This window comes from Palaemon carinicauda, chromosome 4 (genome assembly GCF_036898095.1).
Source record: "Palaemon carinicauda isolate YSFRI2023 chromosome 4, ASM3689809v2, whole genome shotgun sequence".
NCBI classification, from domain to species: Eukaryota; Metazoa; Arthropoda; class Malacostraca; order Decapoda; family Palaemonidae; genus Palaemon; species Palaemon carinicauda.
In genome coordinates this window covers 165,013,482-165,035,469 of record NC_090728.1, presented here as the reverse complement: position 1 = coordinate 165,035,469, position 21,988 = coordinate 165,013,482, and the positions used below count along the sequence as shown (strand labels likewise).

The 21,988-nt window shown below is 38.0% G+C and overlaps 1 protein-coding gene across 5 annotated transcripts in view; it reads right to left on the bottom strand.

Annotated features, from left to right (window-relative positions):
* LOC137640149 (delta(24)-sterol reductase-like) overlaps window positions 1-21,988 on the bottom strand; it is a 97,710-nt gene that overhangs the window by 22,568 nt on the left and 53,154 nt on the right. For all 5 annotated transcript variants that reach the window (XM_068372651.1, XM_068372649.1, XM_068372648.1 and 2 more), the window contains 6 exons: window positions 17,311-17,523; window positions 16,768-16,938; window positions 16,358-16,549; window positions 14,504-14,770; window positions 8,992-9,116; window positions 3,507-3,653 (listed from right to left, as the gene is read on the bottom strand). In XM_068372651.1, coding sequence (XP_068228752.1) covers window positions 3,507-3,653; window positions 8,992-9,116; window positions 14,504-14,770; window positions 16,358-16,549; window positions 16,768-16,938; window positions 17,311-17,523 — 1,115 coding nt within the window. The remainder of the gene's footprint in view (window positions 1-3,506; window positions 3,654-8,991; window positions 9,117-14,503; window positions 14,771-16,357; window positions 16,550-16,767; window positions 16,939-17,310; window positions 17,524-21,988) is intronic.

Below are 21,988 nucleotides of genomic sequence, written 5' to 3'. Positions count from 1 at the left end.
TGATGTGAAACTTTTAGTAAAACAGAGCAAAATAATACAATTACCTGAAAAATATAGCAAAGTTCACAAGTAAATAACAAGAAATATATTGCCATCAAAATGCCTAAAACATTATTCTAAACTACCTAAGTCATATATCCAAATCTTGTTATATTTTGTGGGTTAATCTGCTGTGTGGTCTCCAAAACCATCCTCTGAGTATACAGTATGTCTAGGAAGGTGAGCTCATATATTCAGCGGCATTGGATTTGCCAGTTACGGGTTTTGGTAAATGGGTTGTGGTGGACCAGACCTCCAACCTAGAAGAAGTGCTCGAGTCTGAGGTTGGTGTAGACGCCGAAGAGGAAGCTGGTTTACGCCAGCTTTCTCTGCTGGGAGGCAGCCTTTGGGTGCTTCCACGTGGGGTTAGCCAGCTAGGTAGTTCAGTGTCCACTCAAGCTTCCACTAGGCAGGCTACAATACCTCCAGAGTTAGGGCAGCTTGCATCTCTTGTGGAAGCCTAATTTAAAGCTTAAATATTTATGGCATCAATCCACTCCCTTTATAGGGGGGCCCCATTCAAGGGCTTTCCTTTTCCACATATTCTTGCATTCCTCCTGCTACCTCCTCACCCAAACCTAAGAACTTGGTGGTGCCTGGACCTTCAAATTCTCAGACTTAGAAGAAAGCTCCAGAAGGAGCCCATTCTAGTGATCAGAAGCTTACAATTTGGGTAACGGGAGAAATCAGCATTTTTATTTTTATTTTTTTTTTTTTTTGAGGGGAAAAAAAAAAAAGTACTTGGAAGAAGCTGAGAGGAGGAAGGTGTGCGGGCTCATTTTGCAAAGGTAAAGAACCTAACAATGAAGGTTGGGATAGTCTCCAATGCTTTCAAGAGTTGGACCTTTTCTTGATGTGACAGAGCATCCTTTCAAAGGCTTGGTTTGGTCATGGACCTCCAAACCACCTCGACAACACATTCGGACAAAATCTAAAGAACTTGACTCCTTTGTCAGCAAAACGCTGGGAAAAGGAGCCATCGAGAAATGCCAATTTCTATAATTCCAGGGCACACTGTTCAGTATACCAAAAAAAAGATTTCTACAACAGAAAAGTGATCCTCGACTTATCTTCTTTCAACAAACATATCAACCTAGACTCATTCAAAATCAGGCCAGTTATGTGTCTGCCAATTATTACACTTTGATATTTGGACCTGTAATATAGACCTCATAGATGCTTAATTGCATGTCCCTATAACTGCACATTTTTTGTGATACCTAGGGTTTTGGCTCAGTCAGTGATCAAACCTCTTTGGCTGCAAGGACTTCAGAACATTGCCTGCCTGGCTGACTGGTTAGTCAGGGTGCAGAGGAGATAACTATACCTCACGCATACAAATTGTGCCGTCCAAGTTCTTCAGGACCTAGGCTTTTTGGTCAATTTAAAAAACACTCAAGACAAGATTCAGAAAGGAAATTCCAGTCATTAGGTCTGCACTAAACATGGTCAAAAGTCACAATAATCTTCCCAAGGACATCTTGGAAAAGAATCCTTCAGGTGGGCAATGGATTTCTTCAGAGCTGTTCTCTTCCAGGCGCCAGCTGGAGAAGATAGTGGGCCTCCTTCAGTTTGTTACAATAATTGACCTAGTTCTGAAGACCAAGTTGAAGAACCTCAATTGGGTGTGGAAGAGAGCAGCTCTGAGGGAATCTCAAAACAAATGATCTCAATTAATCAGTCGTTGTAAAAGAACCCTCAAATTTTGGACCTCACCAAACTCCCTCTCTATGTTAACTTCATTGGTCCCTGCCCAGTATCCATGATCCTTCATACAGATGCATCTACATTGAGCCGGGGAGGTCACTCAGAGGAGCCCTATGTGTTCGAAAAATGATCCCCTCAGTTGCAGCATTTCTCATACTCATATTGGAGCTAATGGCAGTTTTCCTGATGTTGAAGCTCAATCTGAGAAGGAAATCTCATATAAAAATTTTGATAGACAACCAGGCGGCAGTCTGTTGTCTCAGGAGGGGAGGATCCTGCTTCAAACTTCTCAATGCAGGATTTTTCCAGTTATTAAGCTGCTTTGGGAGAGGAATCTATTCCTCTCTCTGATCCACCTTTTGGGCTCCCTCAATGTGATAGCAGACTCCCTGTCCAGACAATCTCTGTCAAGTATCTACTATGCAGGCATACCTGCATAGATCCACATCTTCAGAAAGTAGTATGTTTAAAATGCCTTAGACAAATAAACCCCTTTCTACAGGGGCTATCTGTATTCTGATGACCTCGCTCATCAAAAAAGCAGTTCTCTCCATCCCTAAAATCCATGAGAGACAAATTGCTTCTTCATCAGCATTTTTTGCTAATATGCAATTTCAGGACATTCAGAGCTTTACAGGGTGGTCTGGCCATTGTATCATAAATCATTACCTGAAACAAATCCAAGCGGTACAACATGCCTATGTTTCTCGGCTTGTTCTTAGCACCTATGGGAGGTAACTGTGCTGAATAGGAAATGTCTCATCTTTGTCCCTCACCAGATTCACCATGACATCTTTGTCCCTCACCAGATTCACCATGACAGGCATCTAGCTCCCTCCCCAGGGATTTTCTCTAATGAGGAGAGTATAAACTTGTGACTTTATGCAAAAACTAATCCTTTGCTTGGTAGGAGACGATTGTCTTATGATACACGAGACTACTCTAATGTTTCTCTGGTATTAGTTCTCCAAGATCAACTCCCACATCCTTCCTAGCCTTGTGTAGGGAAAGAGAGGCATATGAGCTTTACCCCAATTTACAAAAGATAGTGGTCAAACATATATGAGACCTGAGGAAATTTTGTTTACAGTGCCAGATTTGGATTTTGGTGATAACATGTCACTGGTTGTCCGACATATCTCAGAATAAGAGGTGCAATGAAAGGATTCAATAGAACCTTAATTCATGGGTGTCCCTTATACTCACCGAATCCGTGCTATGCAGTGATAATGTACACTGGCCCTGGAGCAGAGAAGACAATATTTCTTTGGTACTTTCTTGACATATTATATTACCTGTTCTAACCTTATACAGGAAAGTTCTTGGAGACAACACAGACAACAAACACAAAATAAACAAGAAACAAAAATATAGTAAGAATAATAAATAAAATAATAAAATAAGAGAAACAAAAGATGAGAAATAAAAAAATATTTAGATAAGAGAAATAAAAAGCAGTACTGTAGTAGGAAATTAAAATTCTTAATATAAAATACGAAAAATTATTAAACAATCAATATAAAAAAAAAATTAAAATTAAAGGAAAAGAAAAAAAGTAAAGAAATAGAACAATGATGGAAATATATAAGATGCAAAAAGGATGAACAATAACTATAACAAAATAAAATAATGAGTGTAACAAATCAATAAGGAAAAATTATGCTTTTACAATAAAAGTATCATCTCTAATTGCATTAGGAATGCCTTTCCTGATACAGTATCTGATTTATACACTACTCTGAGCTAAAAGATATAATTACCTTTCCATTTTCCTCATGGCAGCAACAGCATCATAACGCTTCCTTTCTTTAACCACGCGAGGCACTCCATATACTCCTAGGTCATTGAACATACCATAATTGGCACCTGGAACCATCTGATCCTTACGTGGAGAACGTAACTGCCCACTGATAAATGCACAAGTTTATTTAAATAAATCAGCAAGAAAAGGAATTCCATTGCTTTTACAAATGACAGTTTTTGAAAAATAATGCTCAGCTGTATTGCCTTAGAAATTTAGGAGAAAAAAAAAATTGTTCCTAAAGAAAAAGAGTAAAGTAACTTTTTTATATTTTAGTATAAACCTTTGACTTACAGTGCCACATTGTTTCCTACATTCCCAAACAATCTTTCTCAGAATAAAGAAGAAGAAATGCACCCGTCTAACATATGAATAGGTAATGTCTGCCATAAGAATCACTCAGGATCCCAACTTCTTCATTTTCAAGTAGCGGAGGGATGAGGGTAATTTTTTTAGAATCTTATAAATCAATAAAATAAGTATATTCAGGTCCATCTTTTCCCCTGTCATGTTGGGTTCCCTATTGTTCTAGACTTTTATAGGAAAGTCCTTGGAGACTACACAGCACTTTAACCCATAAAATATGTTCAGGTCTAGGTATGGCATGGACCTACACAATGTATTTTCATTTTATCAAAAATGTTGAAAATAATGTAAAATAAGTAGAACAGATGGACATGAGGGTTTATATTATAAATCAATTCAACTTATTTTATGAAGAGGCTAATTTTCTTATAAGTTTTCCTTTTATTTGAAATAACCACCTAGTATTCATATGCCTACATGCTTTGAGTGTCAACTTTTAGAAAGATTAAATGGAAATGAGTTTTAAATTACCCCTCATATGAGTTCACACCTCATTGCCAGGTGTTGCTATTATGATAGTACTAGCATATGTTTAGGCCTACATTATTTCATCAGCTTTCTTCTGAATCCTCTACATTGTGGAAAGGTAGGAAAGAAATGACGAATATTAAATAATTGAAATAATCGGTCTCATTATGAAGAATTGCCATATTTCAATTATTTTTCCCAATATTCATACACTGGAATATTCATATTCACCTGGTTGTAAACAAGGAAAATATATAGTAGCTATTTCCTTAAAAGCTTCTAACCAGTAATCCAATCTTTTGCTTCATATAAACAAGTCTGAACAACAGAGGAACTAGAGACCAAAATAAAGTGGATGAGAAATAGGAATACTAGAGAGGGGTTAAGATAGAAGTATCAGTCATTGTAACTTGAGATACCAAATAGTCTTTAGAAAGTGAACTGCCAGACCGTTTCTTTTTTTTTTAGCATTACCCTCCTGTCTTTTCTTCCCTTATGAAAAGGAGAAAATGAACACTCAGAATAACCATTACAGTCCTCACACTTATTATGAAGGTCACATACTCTACCTCTACATCTAACACATTTAAAGTAACGGTCACATCAGATGATATTCTAAGAAATTCTACAAATCAACCAAAAGACAGCATTTCAAACACCAGCGAAGCCTTGCATATAAGTAATCCTATTATATTCTATCATGAAACCCTGAAATCTGAGGTAAATAAACATTAATTTACAAGTTTGCAGAAAGAAGCAAACTCAGGAAATAATGTTAACATATGCTAGTACTATCGCTGTACCTAAATCTGATGATAAGGTTGTGTTAACTCATAAGTGAGCTATCTAAACCTAGAAAAAACTCTCACTTCCAATTTATCTTATCAAAAGCTGGTGCTTAACATTATATGTATATGAATACAGTATTTATTTAAGTTTTATTGCAATAAAATATCTGTATTCATGAGATAAGCCCATCACTCACAATGCTGAATCTAATTCAGGTGGGAGCATTAAAGTCGTCAAATTCCCCAACGGCTAAAATAAGATATAGACCTGAATGGGGCACATGATAGGAGCTGCAAATCATGTGTACATCCCTGTAAATTGTTCGTATAAGAGGTCAAAGTATTCACAAAGATGATAAACCCATGTCCTTCATGTGGTTATGTACATGTCCAGCTTTAAAGATATCAAATAAATACCTTACTACTTATGGATGTCATAAGTTCAAATAAAGAGGAAGATTGCATCTTGAGGATAACAATGATAAAGTAAAAGGGGCTTAAGATGCAGTAGGTAATAACTGTTTCATGTGGCATTAATCCGTGCCAAATAAGGGCTATCAAGATAACTATGGTGGTACCAGGAAGTCATAACTTTGTCTTGGGCATCCCTTAATACTGCAAATGAGGAACATTCCCATCCCACAAAGTTAAGTATAGTAATGGCCTACAAATCAAGGATTGGGGATACATATCTATAGTTTCCATATTCCTTTGTATTTTTCACAGCAGTCTGACCACTCTTGTCTTTATCTTAACTTAAAGCAGTTCATCATAACAAATAACGACAATTCAGTATTTCTCAGTCCTTGCCCTGAGAAATCATTAAAGAGAGATAAAGGCATGAGCAAAGGGCCTAATTTCACATACCTGACTACAAGGGGGTGCCTGATAGGTTGTTGAGGTTTCTCCTTGCCATCTGACATTGAGTGGCTCTGTCAAGTTTGTGAGTTTAGGCATCTTGCCCAAGCTTTCAAATCTCCTTTATCAATTCCCTGAGCAAGCACTTTGCTCCTAATTTTCTAACGAGAAACATAGTATTGTCGTCATTACTTAAGAAGAACTTATATCAGATCCTTACTTCCGTGACTCAATACACCTATCTCCCATGCATGAACCACACTAAGGGCGAAACTTTAACTCCTTTCCTAAGGGGGTCAACTAAATCATAGTTTCCCAGCTACAAATCTTGATTTGTACAGATATGCTAGAGACTTGGTAAAGAATACCCCAGTAGAACTGGCTCTGCTTCCACTCACTAGATCTCTGCACAGTCTGATGGGGAGGCACTTGGAGCTATTCAACTTCAAGTACACTGAGTCAAGTAAAACTCTCTGTCACCAATTTACATAAGCTTTCTGACTTCATAGATTCTTGTGGTCTCAACAAAGCAGCTGAAACTCTGTTGTCATACATTTCCCGTTATCATGCTCAACATATGCTGGTCAAAAGTTTTCAGGGTTGGAAAAAATACTTCAATAAAAGTGTGACAAACTACATTTTAAGGGGCCAAACATTTATTGCCTGACAACCCAGAATATTTGCTCCCACATCCTTTGTAAGAGCATCCCAAAAGAGGTACACTTCTGAATCTAGGTCTGATCCTTAAAGGTGGTGACAAAGTATTCCAAGGTTGGAAGCCTTAGCTGTACCAAACTGTCATCTAGATATCGTCTCAAGGTTATTTCATTCATGTACACTGGGTTAATTACTTTTAAAGTTTCAGTGAAAGTGCGCGAGGTGGTGGTTAATGCAAAACAAAAGAAAATTCTTGACAATAATTCCTAAAGTAATATAGGGAACAAAGATTTAGCTGTCAGCCGAGATCCACCAGGTTTTACATCTCCAAAGGCAGTATTCTTTTGTTATAGTGTATGTGTGTCATGGACTTGCTACCTATCAGGGAATGGTAATCTTTTTCTTCTCCTTTAAGATAAGTGTTATCTGGGAATATTTTGTGACAAACAAAATGGCACCAGAGGTTTTAGGCTTCTTATTAAACAATTTGATACTGTACAACAATTTTCTTTTCTGTTATTATACGTAAAACCAAGAAAAGAACTATATAGAGAATAATTTAGAATTATAACAAGATTAATTAATCTAAAACTATAAATAAATTTACTTGGAACTATGAAATTATTTAAAACCATTTTTGTGTTTATATTTTCTCTAATAAATCCAATAGTGAACGTTATATTAAAGCAAGGGGCAAGACCTTGGAAGAAAGAGGTTGAAGTTAGAAAGCAGTTTAAGAATAATGTGCAGGTGCTCAGACTATGATTGTACAGTATCTACATACCAAGAGTAACATAAAATGATAAACATACAAAATCTTACTGAAAACACACATCAAGAAAACATAATGAATGAATCAAATGGAAGTGGGAGATAAAAAATACCTTATGAATGGGGTTGGGAGGATACTAAAAGAAAAAATAAACATGATAAGATAACATTTTCACAAGACCAGAAATCATTATTATTATTATTATTATTATTATTATTATTATTATTATTATTATTAATTGCTAAGCTACAACCCTAGTTGGAAAAGCAGGATGCTATAAGCCCCAGGCCCCAACAGGGAAAATAGCCCAGTTAGGAAAGGAAACGAGGAAAAATAAATTACTTTCAAAACAATAACATTAAAATAAATATCTCCTATATAAATTAAGGGATTTTGATGAAGGAAACATCTATTTCTGGGAAGAGACCTGTGACGCCCGGTGAAAGAAGTCCTTCTTTACACTTTTATAATATAAATCTTCCAAATATACTAGAGAAAGATAAAAGCATGGAATGCAGAGGTTACTACCCTCACGCGATCACCTTGTGGGTGTCGTGTATACAACAGGGGCGTGTGAAAACCACTATTCACAGGCTGTCTTCCATTTAGATAATCCCTTCATCAAAGGGAAGGGCCGTGGCAACTTTAACAAAACAAGAGAAAGAGGAATAAGATAGAATAGTGTGGCCGAGGTATACCCTCAAGCAAGAGAACTCTAATCCAAGATAGTGAAAAAACCATGGTACGGAGGCTATGGCACTACCCAAGACTAGAGAACAATAGTTTCATTTTGGAGTGTCCTTCTAGAAGAGCTGCTTACCACAGCTAAAGTCTCTTCTACCCTTACCAGGAGGAAAGTGGCCACTGAACAATTACAGTGTAGTAACCCCTTGGGTGAAGAAGAATTGTTTGGTAATCTCAGTGTTGTCAGGAGTATGAGGACAAAGGAGAATATGTAAAGAATAAGCCAGACTATTCGATGTGTGTGTAGGCAAAGCGAAAATGAACCGTAACCAGAGAGAAGGATCCAATGTAGTACTGTCTGGCCAGTCAAAGGACCCCATAACTCTCTAACGGTAGTATCTCAACAAGTGGCTGTTGCCATGGCCAGCCTACTACCTATAGCTATAACAAAGAAAACTAACAGCAATATTAAAAAATAAACAAGTTACATCAGAACTTTTATACACGGTACATAAACCATAATGTATTGAAATCGTATGCACTTGAGATGTGTGACAGTAGGAACAGAAATTAAATGTGAAGCTTCAAAACTAGATTACATACAAATAATGTACGTATTAGAAAGAATAGGAAAAATCAAACATACTGGAAATGACTCACATCGTACATAAAATTGTCGTATTCACATACTAAGGGAAAGAACTACTAACAAGATCGAGGACAGAAGAATGGTGATTGAGAATACTCTGAAGTATACTGTTCTTCCTTTTGAGCATTTATACTAAAACTTGAAAAATTTAATGTTACATCAATATTTTAAAACCAAAATCAACAGAATATACTTTTCTTACCTATGAGGTCCATGATCATAAATGCGGCATGGGTAAACCAATATGGGATAAATATCAAATAATTCTTCTGACTTATCAATTTGAGCTTCCAACTCATTCATTGGAAGTACTATATCCTGAAATACCTGCAATTTAAAGTTGGTTATTTTGAATTACAGACAAAGATGATACTTCATGACATAAATTAATTTCAATAACAAACAAACAAACTGGATTAATTAAAGTCTCGATGCCCAATAATGTAAACTGAAATATACAAGATAACTTTGTGCAAATTATAATACTATACTGTACCTACTACGAGTTACAACAGTATCATTGGTGTAAAATGCATGAATAAATCAATGACTTGAGTGGCTTTATTATATATCATTAATAATGGTGTGTAAAAAGTCGTATAATTTACCACCACTCCTCTCTTCACTAACACCACAGGCCCCTTATGATCTTCCAACTTCAGAAAATTTGGTGTAGGGCATTTGTAAACCACTGGAGCAGATGTTTCAGTCTCAGAATGGTTTGTAGAATACTATCCCAGTCTAAAGGATTGATTTCTTTACTCTTTTTGAAAAAATTTATGTGAATCCGTTCAATATTTTCTTTTGGTAATAACCCAGCAATGTATAAAATGGAACAATGTAGCGAAAATTTTTGTATTTTCCTTCACTTATGGCCTTGAGAATAGCCTTACTTTGCCTTAAGAATAGTCTTACATCAGGATTGAAATCAAAACATGGTCTCATAAGTGACAGGCAAGACTGCTACTTAAAAACCCGAAAAGACCCCATATGCAAGGAAGTGGTCTAACCAAATAACTCTTGAAGTGCAATTAGAAATTACCTTCCAGCTTCCTTTATGGCTTATGTTGGTTTGATTAGTAAGGGCTTTGCCTCTCACTTCGACTAGGTTTCAGTCCCGTTAAGACTTAGAAATCTATTTTTAAATGGCACACAATAGGTTGTTGAAGTGATTCATATATCCAATCTAAAGTACTAATTCGAATGAAATGCTATCAATTGGGTCAGCTAGTAAGTCAAAATGTTTAGAAACCTTTAAGGTGACTGGAAACCTTGCTGATATGTAAGGTAGTGGTCTTTAGCTTTAGTGCCGTTAGCATTTAGGTTCTGAGTTACTGTATGATCCTGTGTTTAGCTGAGAACAGCCTTGCCTTTCTCACTTTAGATACCAGGCTTTGATCCTTATGTGAGATAGGAATTTATATGTGTATGTGTGTGTGGATGAAAATCAACACAATATCATGCTCAAATAGAAACAAATTTCTACCTCATACTGGGATAGAGCCCTGATCTCTTCAAATGAAAGGCATGGTCCTATCTGGTGGCATTTAGAGACACTAGGGTTGAATCCCAGTATTTATATAACAGGTGGGTCAGATGTTGCTACTCCAGTTCAGTGACAATACAGTGAACCCTCGTTTATCGCGGTAGATAGGTTCCAGACGCGGGCGCGATAGGTGAAAATCCGCGAAGTAGTGACAGCATATTTACCTATTTATTTAACATGTATATTCGGACTTTTAAAACCTTCCCTTGTACGTAGTACTGTTAACAAACCACCCTTTAATGTACAGAACACTTAATGCATGTACTACAGCACCCTAAACTAAAACAGGCACAAATATTAAAGGCGATTTTATATCATGTGTTTCCTAAACACCTAAAAAGCACGATAAAAAATGGCAACCAATGTTTTGTTTACGTTCATATCTGATCATAATGAAGAAACAAACTCATTTAGTGTACACATATATGTACGTATGGTTAGTTTTTGCATCGATTATATTGATTATACAGTACTGTATGTTGATTTTTTTATTACCAATGTTTTAGTTTACGTATTTTTCTTAGGACTTCCAAATGAAATCTTTTTCTTTATGACGCCGCCTGAAACGACGGCGTGTACGCTCAGTAAACAACCACGCTCAGAACAAACAAGGCATTTAACGCGCATGATGACAGTGATAAATAATGATACAGTACATACAGTATTTACAGTAAAAGCATTTACAAAATATGTTACCTTACAAATATAAACTATACAGTACTTGTACGTAGCAAAGCAGGAAAACAATTTGAGAGAGAGAGAGAGAGAGAGAGAGAGAGAGAGAGGAGAGAGAGAGAGAGAGAGAGAGAGAGAGAGAGAGAGAGAGAGAGAGAGAGAGAGAGAGAGAGAGAGAGAGAGAGAGAGAGAGAGATTGTTTTACGTACGTAAATGTAAATTTTAAACAAAAAAAATATGATAGGTTACAACATGTAGACTTTTAAAACCTTCCCTTTAACTTAATGCATACAGTACGTACATTACTAAACTATAAAACAGGTTAAAGTAAAAAATAAAGATTGTTACTGTACTCACCACGAAAGAAGTTCAAGAAAAACTTGAATGACGATGGCGATGAATTTGCTGCACAGTAGAAATGATGATGATGAAGCTGATGATGTGTTCTACTGTGCAGTCAATGATAGTATTTTACGTCTCTTCAGACGGAGGTGTCTTTTCCTGGGACACCTCTTCAACTTCTTCAATTTCTTCCGAAGGCGTACTAGCAGGAGGAACTGGCTCTTTTTTGCGAGGCTGAAAAAACATTGTGATCGGAAGTTGTTGCCGCTGCTTCTTTTTTCGATCCAAGAGCATCCTGTAGGGAGTCGTGATGTCATCAACCTTGTTGCAGAATTGCATCGAGCGAACCATATCCTCGTTCCACTCTTGCAACATTTCTTTCGCCTCCTTCATATGGTTGCAGAACTTGGCGAGCCGTTCTAATGTTAAGCCCGTTTCTTCGACATTTTCTTGGGTCTCTTCCTGGGTACCCTCACTCTCTTCCTCACTTGCCGATTTCGTCAGGTCTTCGAGGTCTGCGTCAGTTAGGGGCTGGGAATGGCAGTCCAACAACTCGTCGACGTCTTCAGTCGTCATGTCGCCAAACCCGTCACCCCCAATTATGGCAGCCAACTGCACAGATTTCCGTATTGCAGAGTGTTGGATTTCCGACGGAGTAAATCCCTTGTCGTCGTAAACAATATCGGGCCACAGCTTCTTCCAGCTCGCATTTACGGTTGCAGGTTTCATCTCTTGAAGTGCCTTTTGAATATTCTGCAGGCACGTGGCTATGGTGTACTGCCGCCAGTACGCCTTCAAGTTGAAGTCTTCATCCTCGTCATCTTGGGCAGCATCCACACATGCAACGAGGTCCGCCAAGGTATTCTTCGTGTAGAGGGCCTTGAACGCCCTGATAACCCCCTGGTCCATTGGTTGAATTAATGACGTGGTGTTGGGTGGCAGGAACTCAACCTGAACGCCCTCACGCGACAGGTCAGTTGCGTGTCCACCAGCGTTATCCATAAGGAGAAGGATCTTGAATGGCAAGCCCTTCTCTAAGAGATATTCATGGACTTGCGGGATGAAACACTGGTGGAACCAGTTGGAGGTCAGCATCTTCGTAATCCATGCTTTTTGATTATGCATCCAGTACACGGGAAGGAGATTCTTATTTTTGTTTTTCAAAGCGCGAGGATTTTTCGACTTATAAATAAGCCCCGGCTTTAACAAAAATCCAGCAGCATTGCCACACATCACGAGGGTAACGCGATCCTTGAATGCCTTAAAGCCAGAGGCTTTGGCTTCCTCTTTGAACAGGAAAGTTTGCGACGGCATTCTCTTCCAAAACAAGCCGGTTTCATCCATATTAAACACTTGTTCCGGCTTGTATCCACCTTCAGCGATAATGTTCTTGAAAGTCTGGTTCACGTAAGTTTCAGCAGCGGCAGTGTCAGCGGAAGCAAACTCCCCATGCAGGGAAACGCTTTTCAGGGCGAAGCGTTTCTGAAACTTCGCGAACCATCCTTTGCTTGCGGAAAAACGTTTCTGAGGCTGGGAATCAGTGGATGTCCCTGGTTGAGGATCATCTGCATCATCATCATCTTCAGCATGGTTGCCGTCGTCCTCTTTAGGTTCCTTTGCAGCAAAATTCTCATACAAGCTCAAAGCCTTTGTTTGGATGGTGTTCGTATCCAACGCTATGTTCTTCTTCCGGCAGTCGGCAATCCACACAGCTAAAGCACCTTCCATGCGTACGATCGTTTTATTACGCGTTGTAACGACTCGCTTCGCTGATCTGCTAAAGGTGACTGCAGCAGTCTTTCTAATGTTCGCCTCGTCCTTCTTGATGTAGCGAACGGTGGATTCGTTGATGCCAAAATGGCGGCCGGCGGCCGCGTAACTTCTACCATCTTTTAACATGTCGAGAAGCGTAACCTTCTCAGCTATCGTCATCATTCTTCGGTGGCGTTTAGGCTCACTACCAGCCTTACTAGAAGCAGAACGCTTGGGAGCCATTGTAACAGAAAGTTCAACAAAAAGTTCAACTTAAAACAGTCGCACACAGCACAGATTAAACTTCACAAAGTTAAGAACGTCTACTCAGCAATACGCGGAAAGAGAAAGTGAACGATGCAGCCCCGCGAGAACTTTGATGCTGCGGGTAGAAGATGCGGGCAAAACACCAATCACAGGCTAGATAACAAAACTTGAGTTTTGATTCGTCATCTATCAGCGCTTGAACCAATCACAACCCGTCTTAGTACTATGGCGCGTTGGTTACTCATAGAAGATGCCCCCGCGCATACTGAACGTACGTAGATTAAGTACAATACAGTACCGTAATAATAATAAATAATGATAATAATACTGTACAGTAATAATAATAATAATAATGATTAATAATAATAACAATAATAATTTTATTAACAACAACAACAATAATAATAATAATAACAATAATAAAAATTTACGTACGTACGCTATTTTACGCCTCTCTCTCTCTCTCTCTCTCTCTCTCTCTCGTACGCTTACAGTACTTCTTCGAAATGTGATTTTTGCAACAAAGAATATTATTGGATGCAGTACTGTACTACGTACGTATACATACAAAAGATTCATGGAAAAGAAGCACATCCATTACAGTACACACCATTCTAATATGGTATGACTGCATCTGATTTGCGTTTCATGTTCGATTTAATTTTACTACGTACTGAATTATCGTATGATCACATTCTCTTTTCGTGTTTTATTTCTTTCTGTGCTGAATTATATATCATATGTAATGCAATGAACAATCAGTAAGAGCAGATATTACTAATTACAGTATTAATGGAATTACAGGTAACAAAATATCGTATTTGGTTATCTTCAGATTTTGCGGTATTTTCGAATTTTCCGGAAAATCCGCGATATGTATATATATATGGGTTATGGGAAAACCCCGCGAAGTGGTGAATCCGCGATTGTCGAACCGCGAAGTAGCGAGGGTTCACTGTACCTTAGATTCTGAAATACTAGGTAACTACAACCTCCCACATGCTATATGCTTTCCCTAATGTAGATAGCTTGTTTACCAGTAAGTTCTAAAGTTTCCCCAAAATTGCATAAAACTTATTCAATTCTAATCTATAATCAAGAGTATAGTACACGAATCCTATTTTCAGCTCACCTGCTTGGTGAATGTCATTGCCCTTACACCGGGAGTAGTTGTAAACTTCAAAAATGCTATCTTAGGTGGTAAGAGCCATCCCATAAACCACCTGAAGACCGGATGATTACCAAATGGAATCATTGTTTCGACTACCCAAAATATGGCTCTGTTGTGACGTAATAGATAATCTTCTAAAGGTACATATTCATAGTCAGCATCTCTCTCTAGGAATCTTTCAACGTATTTGTAAAACCAAGGCTTATACCACCGGTTCACTTGATTAATCTGCAACAGAAAAAAAAACAATCAGTAAGGAACAGAAAACTTTTTAAATCTGAAACCTTAAGACACATGTAAGTGGTTATTTGCATTAATGGTACACTTTCCTATTAGCAAACTTATTCTTGCTTTTATACCACACATGCAGATTCTAGGAAGACAGGTTCAAAATATTTTCTGTACTTGGTCAATTCTGATCCAGCACAATAATGGTCCCAATAACCACAACCTCACCTCCATCCCCATCCCCTTGTGCATAATATTTTGAGGATGAAATAAAGTCAAAGTTGACGAACATAAATACAAAAATCCATGATGGACCTAACCTAAATGCTTCTCTTGATAGCCAGCAATTTATGAATGACTGATTTGGATCTATGAATTTGGTCCATAAGGCCTAGCACTGGGATCTGGGAGGACATTCAGTGCCCAAGTCCAACTAGGAGTAAGCATGCACAGTTGCACTAGGAAGTTAAAGTTAATAGGATGTACAGCAAAATGGAAAAAAAAAAACAATATATATTTAGTAAAAAGCTGAAAAGTAAATCAAGCTAATGGCCAAAGGAGCTTTATAAGGACCCTTAAGCAATGCCTCTAGTGTAGCCTGTGAGGTGTACTGATGTCACAGCCCTCCTACGAGATCCTTTTATGTCTTTCTTGCATTCACATTCTAAGAACATCGTTGCCAGGCCAGGTTCTGACTGAATCAACTGAAGGTCTATCACTGCCAATTCACATGTATTTTTCTCCTTTTTAATCATTAATTTTTCAAGCCTTTACCATTAATTTCTTAGATATGCAATATGTGATTAAATGGAATAAAATAGTGTGCAAATCTTTGCATCTTGAATAACAAAGTATATTTCACAAAAAAATTTCTCATTCGTTTGTCTATTTTGTTAATGGATTACTTAATATGGTCTGGAGGCTCACTCATGGTGATAAGAAAAATATACACATGTAAGTATATTATTGTTATTTAGTGCTTGTTTGGTGATATATAGTGCAAACTTAACATGATTGTTACATTACCAAAATTAGTGATGGTAGCAAATAGTTTCCAAGACAAAAGTGTGAAAAGGCTTCCCAATCTATTAACTAAAATTAATGCTCTATTCTCCATTATCATTTTTATATTATTCTATTGTCTCGGAATAAAAGGAAATAAAGGATGATAGAATCACAATGAGTAGAGATTATTTCAAAATTATAACATTGCACCAACCAAAAAGAACAAGCAGCTGGAGGATTTTTGAAACAGGGATACAAGCATATCCACCTACTTCCAAATCACTGGCTAATAGTACAATTAGAAATATTAATTATATAACTGGGTGGTGAGAAAAACAAAAAGCTTACAGAAACTCCTGAAGAGCAAAAGAAACTGTAAATACCAGCTCAATACAAGCTTTACTTTTAGTAGAGAAGTCATTAGAAATGGGCCCCACATATCTCCCACTCCCTAAAGGAACAGGATCTATATGTTCTTTCATGCACCGATGTGATAGGTATTTTTGAGGCTATAGGTGGTACTTTATACAAGTAAAACTGCATATACAGTACAGTAGTTGAAAACGAACATCCTTTACTCACTTTATGTTTTTCATTATCTGGAACATCAGAAAAGTTTCCAACCATGATGACCGCCTCATCCTTATTGAAAATAGTTGCTTCAAGGTAATCGGGTGTCTTTTTGTCTTTGTCTAGAGCTCCTGAAAGATCTCTCATCATATCACAATATTTTTTCTGATCTTTTACTGGAATGTACTCTAATTTCAAATGAGGCTGAAATAAAAAAATATTAGTTACACAGCATCCATTAAAATCATCCTGATAAACATACAAATGTTATTAAGATACAGAGTACGTTCTTTCTTTTAATATCAGCTTCAACTTAACTTTCCAGAAGTATGTCCAAATGTGATCTTTAATCTAAAGAGGAATTATCAATACATTTATTTTCATCTAGAAGCTATGACTTTCTGGATAATGATCTGACTTACCTTAATCTTGATTATTTGAAGTTCCAAAGCAACTAAGAAACCCAAGGTCCCATGTGACCAAGGAAGAGTGTAATACAAGTCACTATACTCATTATCCTTTGTTACACGTGCAAAAGAACCGTCAGCCAACACCATTTCATAAGCTCTGATGGTTTCCTGATATAGACCAACCTAATTTTCAATATAAAAAGAATAAAAATCATCAACACCTTTACAAGTAAAAGTTTTTTAATCTGATAGTTTCAATTAACCATTGGCTCAGAACCTGTGAATTAACCAAACTGCAGGCTAACAAAAACCAAAAATTCTTAAATAAATCCTTAACTGGGTAGTCTTCATTGGAAAAAAATGTCAAATTACTTTCAAGTTTGATATCACAGATGTGTTGCTGGCAGACAACTAAGCTAAATAATCAGTATAAAACTCATGGGTAACAAAAATGTGAAACTGAAATATATTATTTTGGAGAAGAAATTCATAATGGAAACACCATAGTAATATGGATTTTTCTATCACAAAAAAAAAAAAATTATTTCCCCTTACTTTGTGCGAGTAGGTAGTCATTCCAACACCCATGGCTAAGCCACCAAGAGATGCTTCTGCAACTTCTAAGCATACTGCCAAGGTGTAGCCACGTGGAACCAAATATTCAGTGACCTGTCCAACAGATACCATCGGTTCAACACGAATGGTCATACTACTTGGCTTCAACTCCAAAATATCGTACAGTGGGATGGGTATTTTGTGACATAAATCCTGTTGCAAAATAGAAAAAAGTATTGATTTTACTGCAGGTAGTTGGTAAAAGGTCTATACAAAACTCAATTTTCCTGTGTCAAATATATACAACTACTATTTACGTACTTATATTTAATGCCTAAAAAGAACAATAAGACATGTGACAAGTCTTTATAAGAAAAGTCAGAAAAACTACAGTAGGTCTCTCAAAAAAGATAATCATTTTACTTATAAAATTATGAGATTCCAGATAAAACAATGTTCAATAATGAAATAATTGTGTACCTTAAACTATACAGAATATTGGTTGTACCCTAAGTAATGTGTGTCTTCTAGTAGGGTTCTACACAATACTGGTTTGAACAAGTTTTCTATACTTATGAGTAGCCTTTAAGCCGACATAATTCAAAAAGAAATTAATAAAGTTGAAAATAAGGGCCAGCATGGATTCAATACAATTCAATCAAAACAAATCGGATTTTTTCTTTCATATTCAATATCATAAATATTCATTAGTCAGACACTCCCCAGAAGAAAAGTCTTGGGTACCTGAGTGTCCCTGTTGGTTAACTTGTAATTCTCTGTACAGTCTGTACACACTACAACAAGAAGGGGATAAGAGGAGGAAATTTTCCATAAAGGAATATGATTGCTGATAACTAATGTATTGTTTTGTTTCTTGAATCTTATATTTGTGTTAAACACATTACAGTACTTTACCATGGACAGAATAGTTAGATAAGAGGGAAGGATTTGTTGCCCTGAGAATGGCATTAAGTAGGGACCTTTTAATCAATGAATGCTTACATTGATGATGAATAGTACCTAATGGATTTTAGATACTAACAATAAAATATTCTAAAAGTAATTTGCATTTTTCTTGCCTCTATAAAGCTGAGTCCTTTAGGATAGGCACATGTATTGGTGTGCTACTGTCTTAAGCACACATTTGAGTATGAGTTGTTTCAGATGTATTTAAATGGTTTACTGAATACATCTTAATGGTTTTTAAGTTTTATTCTCAATAAACAACAGAGTTAAACATCTCCATCACTGGAGGAAGCTGTGTTGGTCCACATGACCAATTCTGGTGAAGTTTAGATATGAACTGAATAAATTACCGATATCACAAATATCGTATGCTTGCTTTAATTTAGCCAAGTGACGGAATCGGAAGACACCTGCATCCGGTGACGTCACAAACTTTCACACGAGGAGACAATGTGTTGACATTAAGAAAGAATGTCAATTTAGCATTATACATCCTGCTTACAATTTGAATGACTACAGCAAATCTCACGGTTAGCTCTTCCAACCAACATGACATATTACGTCATTTGTTTTAAACATGTAATATTACTATTCTAACTATTACACATGTATTCAGCAGTGCTAGAATGGCCATTAAATTGGTAAACTATAGTAATACCATGACTGTCAGCATCAATTAGTTCCAAGAGACCTAACAGAAGTCCATAAAGTTGATTTTCAACACACGGTATGTCAGATTTTTGCCTTATTAAGTGACATATATACACAGAATGTTCCCAATACACATACAGTATCAAGCATGAAAAAGTACTTTCAATCTACTATCATTTTATAAAAACAAGATACTGTACTGTACCTTTATTCATAAGATTCCACGTGAATACAGTACTGTACAGTAGAGCCCTTCATTGTTATTGAATGACATAGACACCGAGGTAAGGACGGGTAAAACAGCGTAACATGGATTAAATTTTTGTATTTAATACTTAAGGATGGGTGTCGTACAATTGAAACTGATATATGTCAAACCAATGTAAAAATAGGTATTACAGTAGTTGGCATCAACAGGTAATAGGAGGAGGAATCCCTCTCACCAGTCTGTCACAGAAAGCCCTCTTTTGTCTTAGGTCTAAGACTGAGAGGGGTGGTTGAGGTGGGAAATTTAATTTAATGAAATCAGATTTACATAGCTATGAAAAATGTTATTTTCATTAGTAAAATAAATTTTTGAATATACTTACCCGATAATCATGTAGCTGTCAACTCTGTTGCCGACAGAAATCTACGGTCGGGATACGCCAGCGATCGCTATACAGGTGGGGGTGAACACAACAGCGCCATCTGTGGTCAGGTACTCCAGTACTTCTTGTCAACACCACCTCAATTTTTTCCTCGGTCCACTGGTTCTCTATGGGGAGGAAGGGTGGGTCAATTAAATCATGATTATCGGGTAAGTATATTCAAAAATTTATTTTACTAATGAAAATAACATTTTTCAATATTAATCTTACCCGATAATCATGTAGCTGATTCACACCCAGGGTGGTGGGTGGAGACCAGCATACATGTTAACAAAGAAGCTAAGTATCCCGTATTTTATTTTATTAGTTATTCAAAAATAACATAAAATAAATAAGTACCTGGTAAGGAAGACGACTTGAACCATTACTCTGCCTTTATTAAGTACGTCTTCCTTACTGAGCGTAGCGGTCCTCTTAGGATGCTGAACGACTCTTAGGTGCTGAAGTATAAAGGGCTGCAACCCATACTAAAGGACCTCATCACAACCTTTAACCTCGGCGCTTCTCAAGAAAGAATTGACCACCCGCCAAATCAACAAGGATGTGGAAGGCTTCTTAGCCGACCGTACAACCCATAAAAAGTATTCAAGAGAAAGGTTAAAAGGGTTATGGGATTATGGGAATGTAGTGGCTGAGCCCCCGCCTACTACTGCATTCGTTGCTACGAATGGTCCCAGGGTGTAGCAGTTCTCGTAAAGAGACTGGACATCTTTGAGATAGAATGATGCGAACACTGACTTGCTTCTCCAATAGGTTGCATCCATAACACTCTGCAGAGAACGGTTCTGTTTGAAGGCCACTGAAGTAGCCACAGCTCTCACTTCATGTGTCCTTACCTTCAGCAAAGCAAGGTCTTCTTCCTTCAGATGAGAATGTGCTTCCCTAATCAGGAGCCTGAATAGGTAAGAAACTGAGTTCTTAGACCTTGGAAGAGAAGGCTTCTTGATATCACACCATAAGGCTTCTGATTGTCCTCGTAAAGGTTATGACCTTTTTAGATAGTACCTAAGAGCTCTAACTGGGCAAAGTACTCTCTCCAGTTCGTCCCCCACCAAGTTGGACAGGCTTGGGATCTCGAACGACTTAGGCCAAGGACGTGAAGGAAGCTCGTTTAGCAAAAAACCGAGCTGCAAGGAACATGTAGCCGTTTCAGATGTGAAAACTATGTTCCTGCTGAAGGCGTGGATCTCACTTACTCTTTTAGCTGTTGTCAAGCACACGAGGAAAAGAGTTTTTAATGTGAGGTCCTTAAAAGAGGCTGATTGGAGAGGTTCAAATCTTGATGACATAAGGAACCTTAGGACCACGTCTAGATTCCAGCCTGGAGTGGACAACCGACGTTCCTTTGAGGTCTCAAAAGACCTAAGGAGGTCCTGTAGATCTTTGTTGGTGGAAAGATCCAAGCCTGTGTGGCGGAAAACCGCTGCCAACATACTTCTGTAACCCTTAATCGTAGGAGCTGAAAGGGATCTTACGTTCCTTAGATGTAACAGGAAGTCAGCAATCTGGGTTACAGTGGTACTGGTTGAGGAAACTGCATTGGCCTTGTACCAGCTTCGGAAGACTTCCCCTTTAGACTGATAGACTCTGAGAGTGGATGTCCTCCTTGCTCTGGCAATCGCTCTGGCTGCCTCCTTCGAAAAGCCCCTAGCCCTTGAGAGTCTTTCGAAAGTCTGAAGGCAGTCAGACGAAGAGCGTGGAGGTTTGGGTGTACCTTCTTTACGTGAGGTAGACGTAGAAGGTCCACTCCTAGAGGAAGAGTCCTGGGAATGTCGACCAGCCATTGCAGTACCTCTATGAACCATTCTCTCGCGGGCCAGAGCGGAGCCAACCAACGTCAGCTGTGTCCCTTTGCGAGAGGCGAACTTCTGAAGTACCCTGTTGACAATCTTGAACGGCGGGAATGCATACAGGTCGAGATGGGACCAATCCAGCAGAAAAGCATCCACGTGAACTGCTGCTGGGTCTGGAATCGGAGAACAAAACAACGGGAGCCTCTAGGTTATCGAGGTAGCGAACAGATCTATGGTTGGCTGACCCCACAGGGCCCAAAGTCTGCTGCAAACATTCTTGTGAAGGGTCCACTCTGTGGGGATGACCTGACCCTTCCGGCTAAGGCGATCTGCCATGACATTCATATCGCCCTGAATGAACCTCGTTACCAGCGTGAGCTTTCGATCTTTTGACCAGATGAGGAGGTCCCTTGCGATCTAGAACAACTTCCACGAATGAGTCCCTCCCTGCTTGGAGATGTAAGCCAAGGCTGTGGTGTTGTCAGAGTCCACCTCCACCACCTTGTTAAGCTGGAGGGACTTGAAGTTTATCAAGGCCAGATGAACCGCCAACAGCTCCTTGCAATAGAAGTGAAGTGTCCTTAGCTCCTGATTCCATGTTCCCGAGCATTCCTGTCC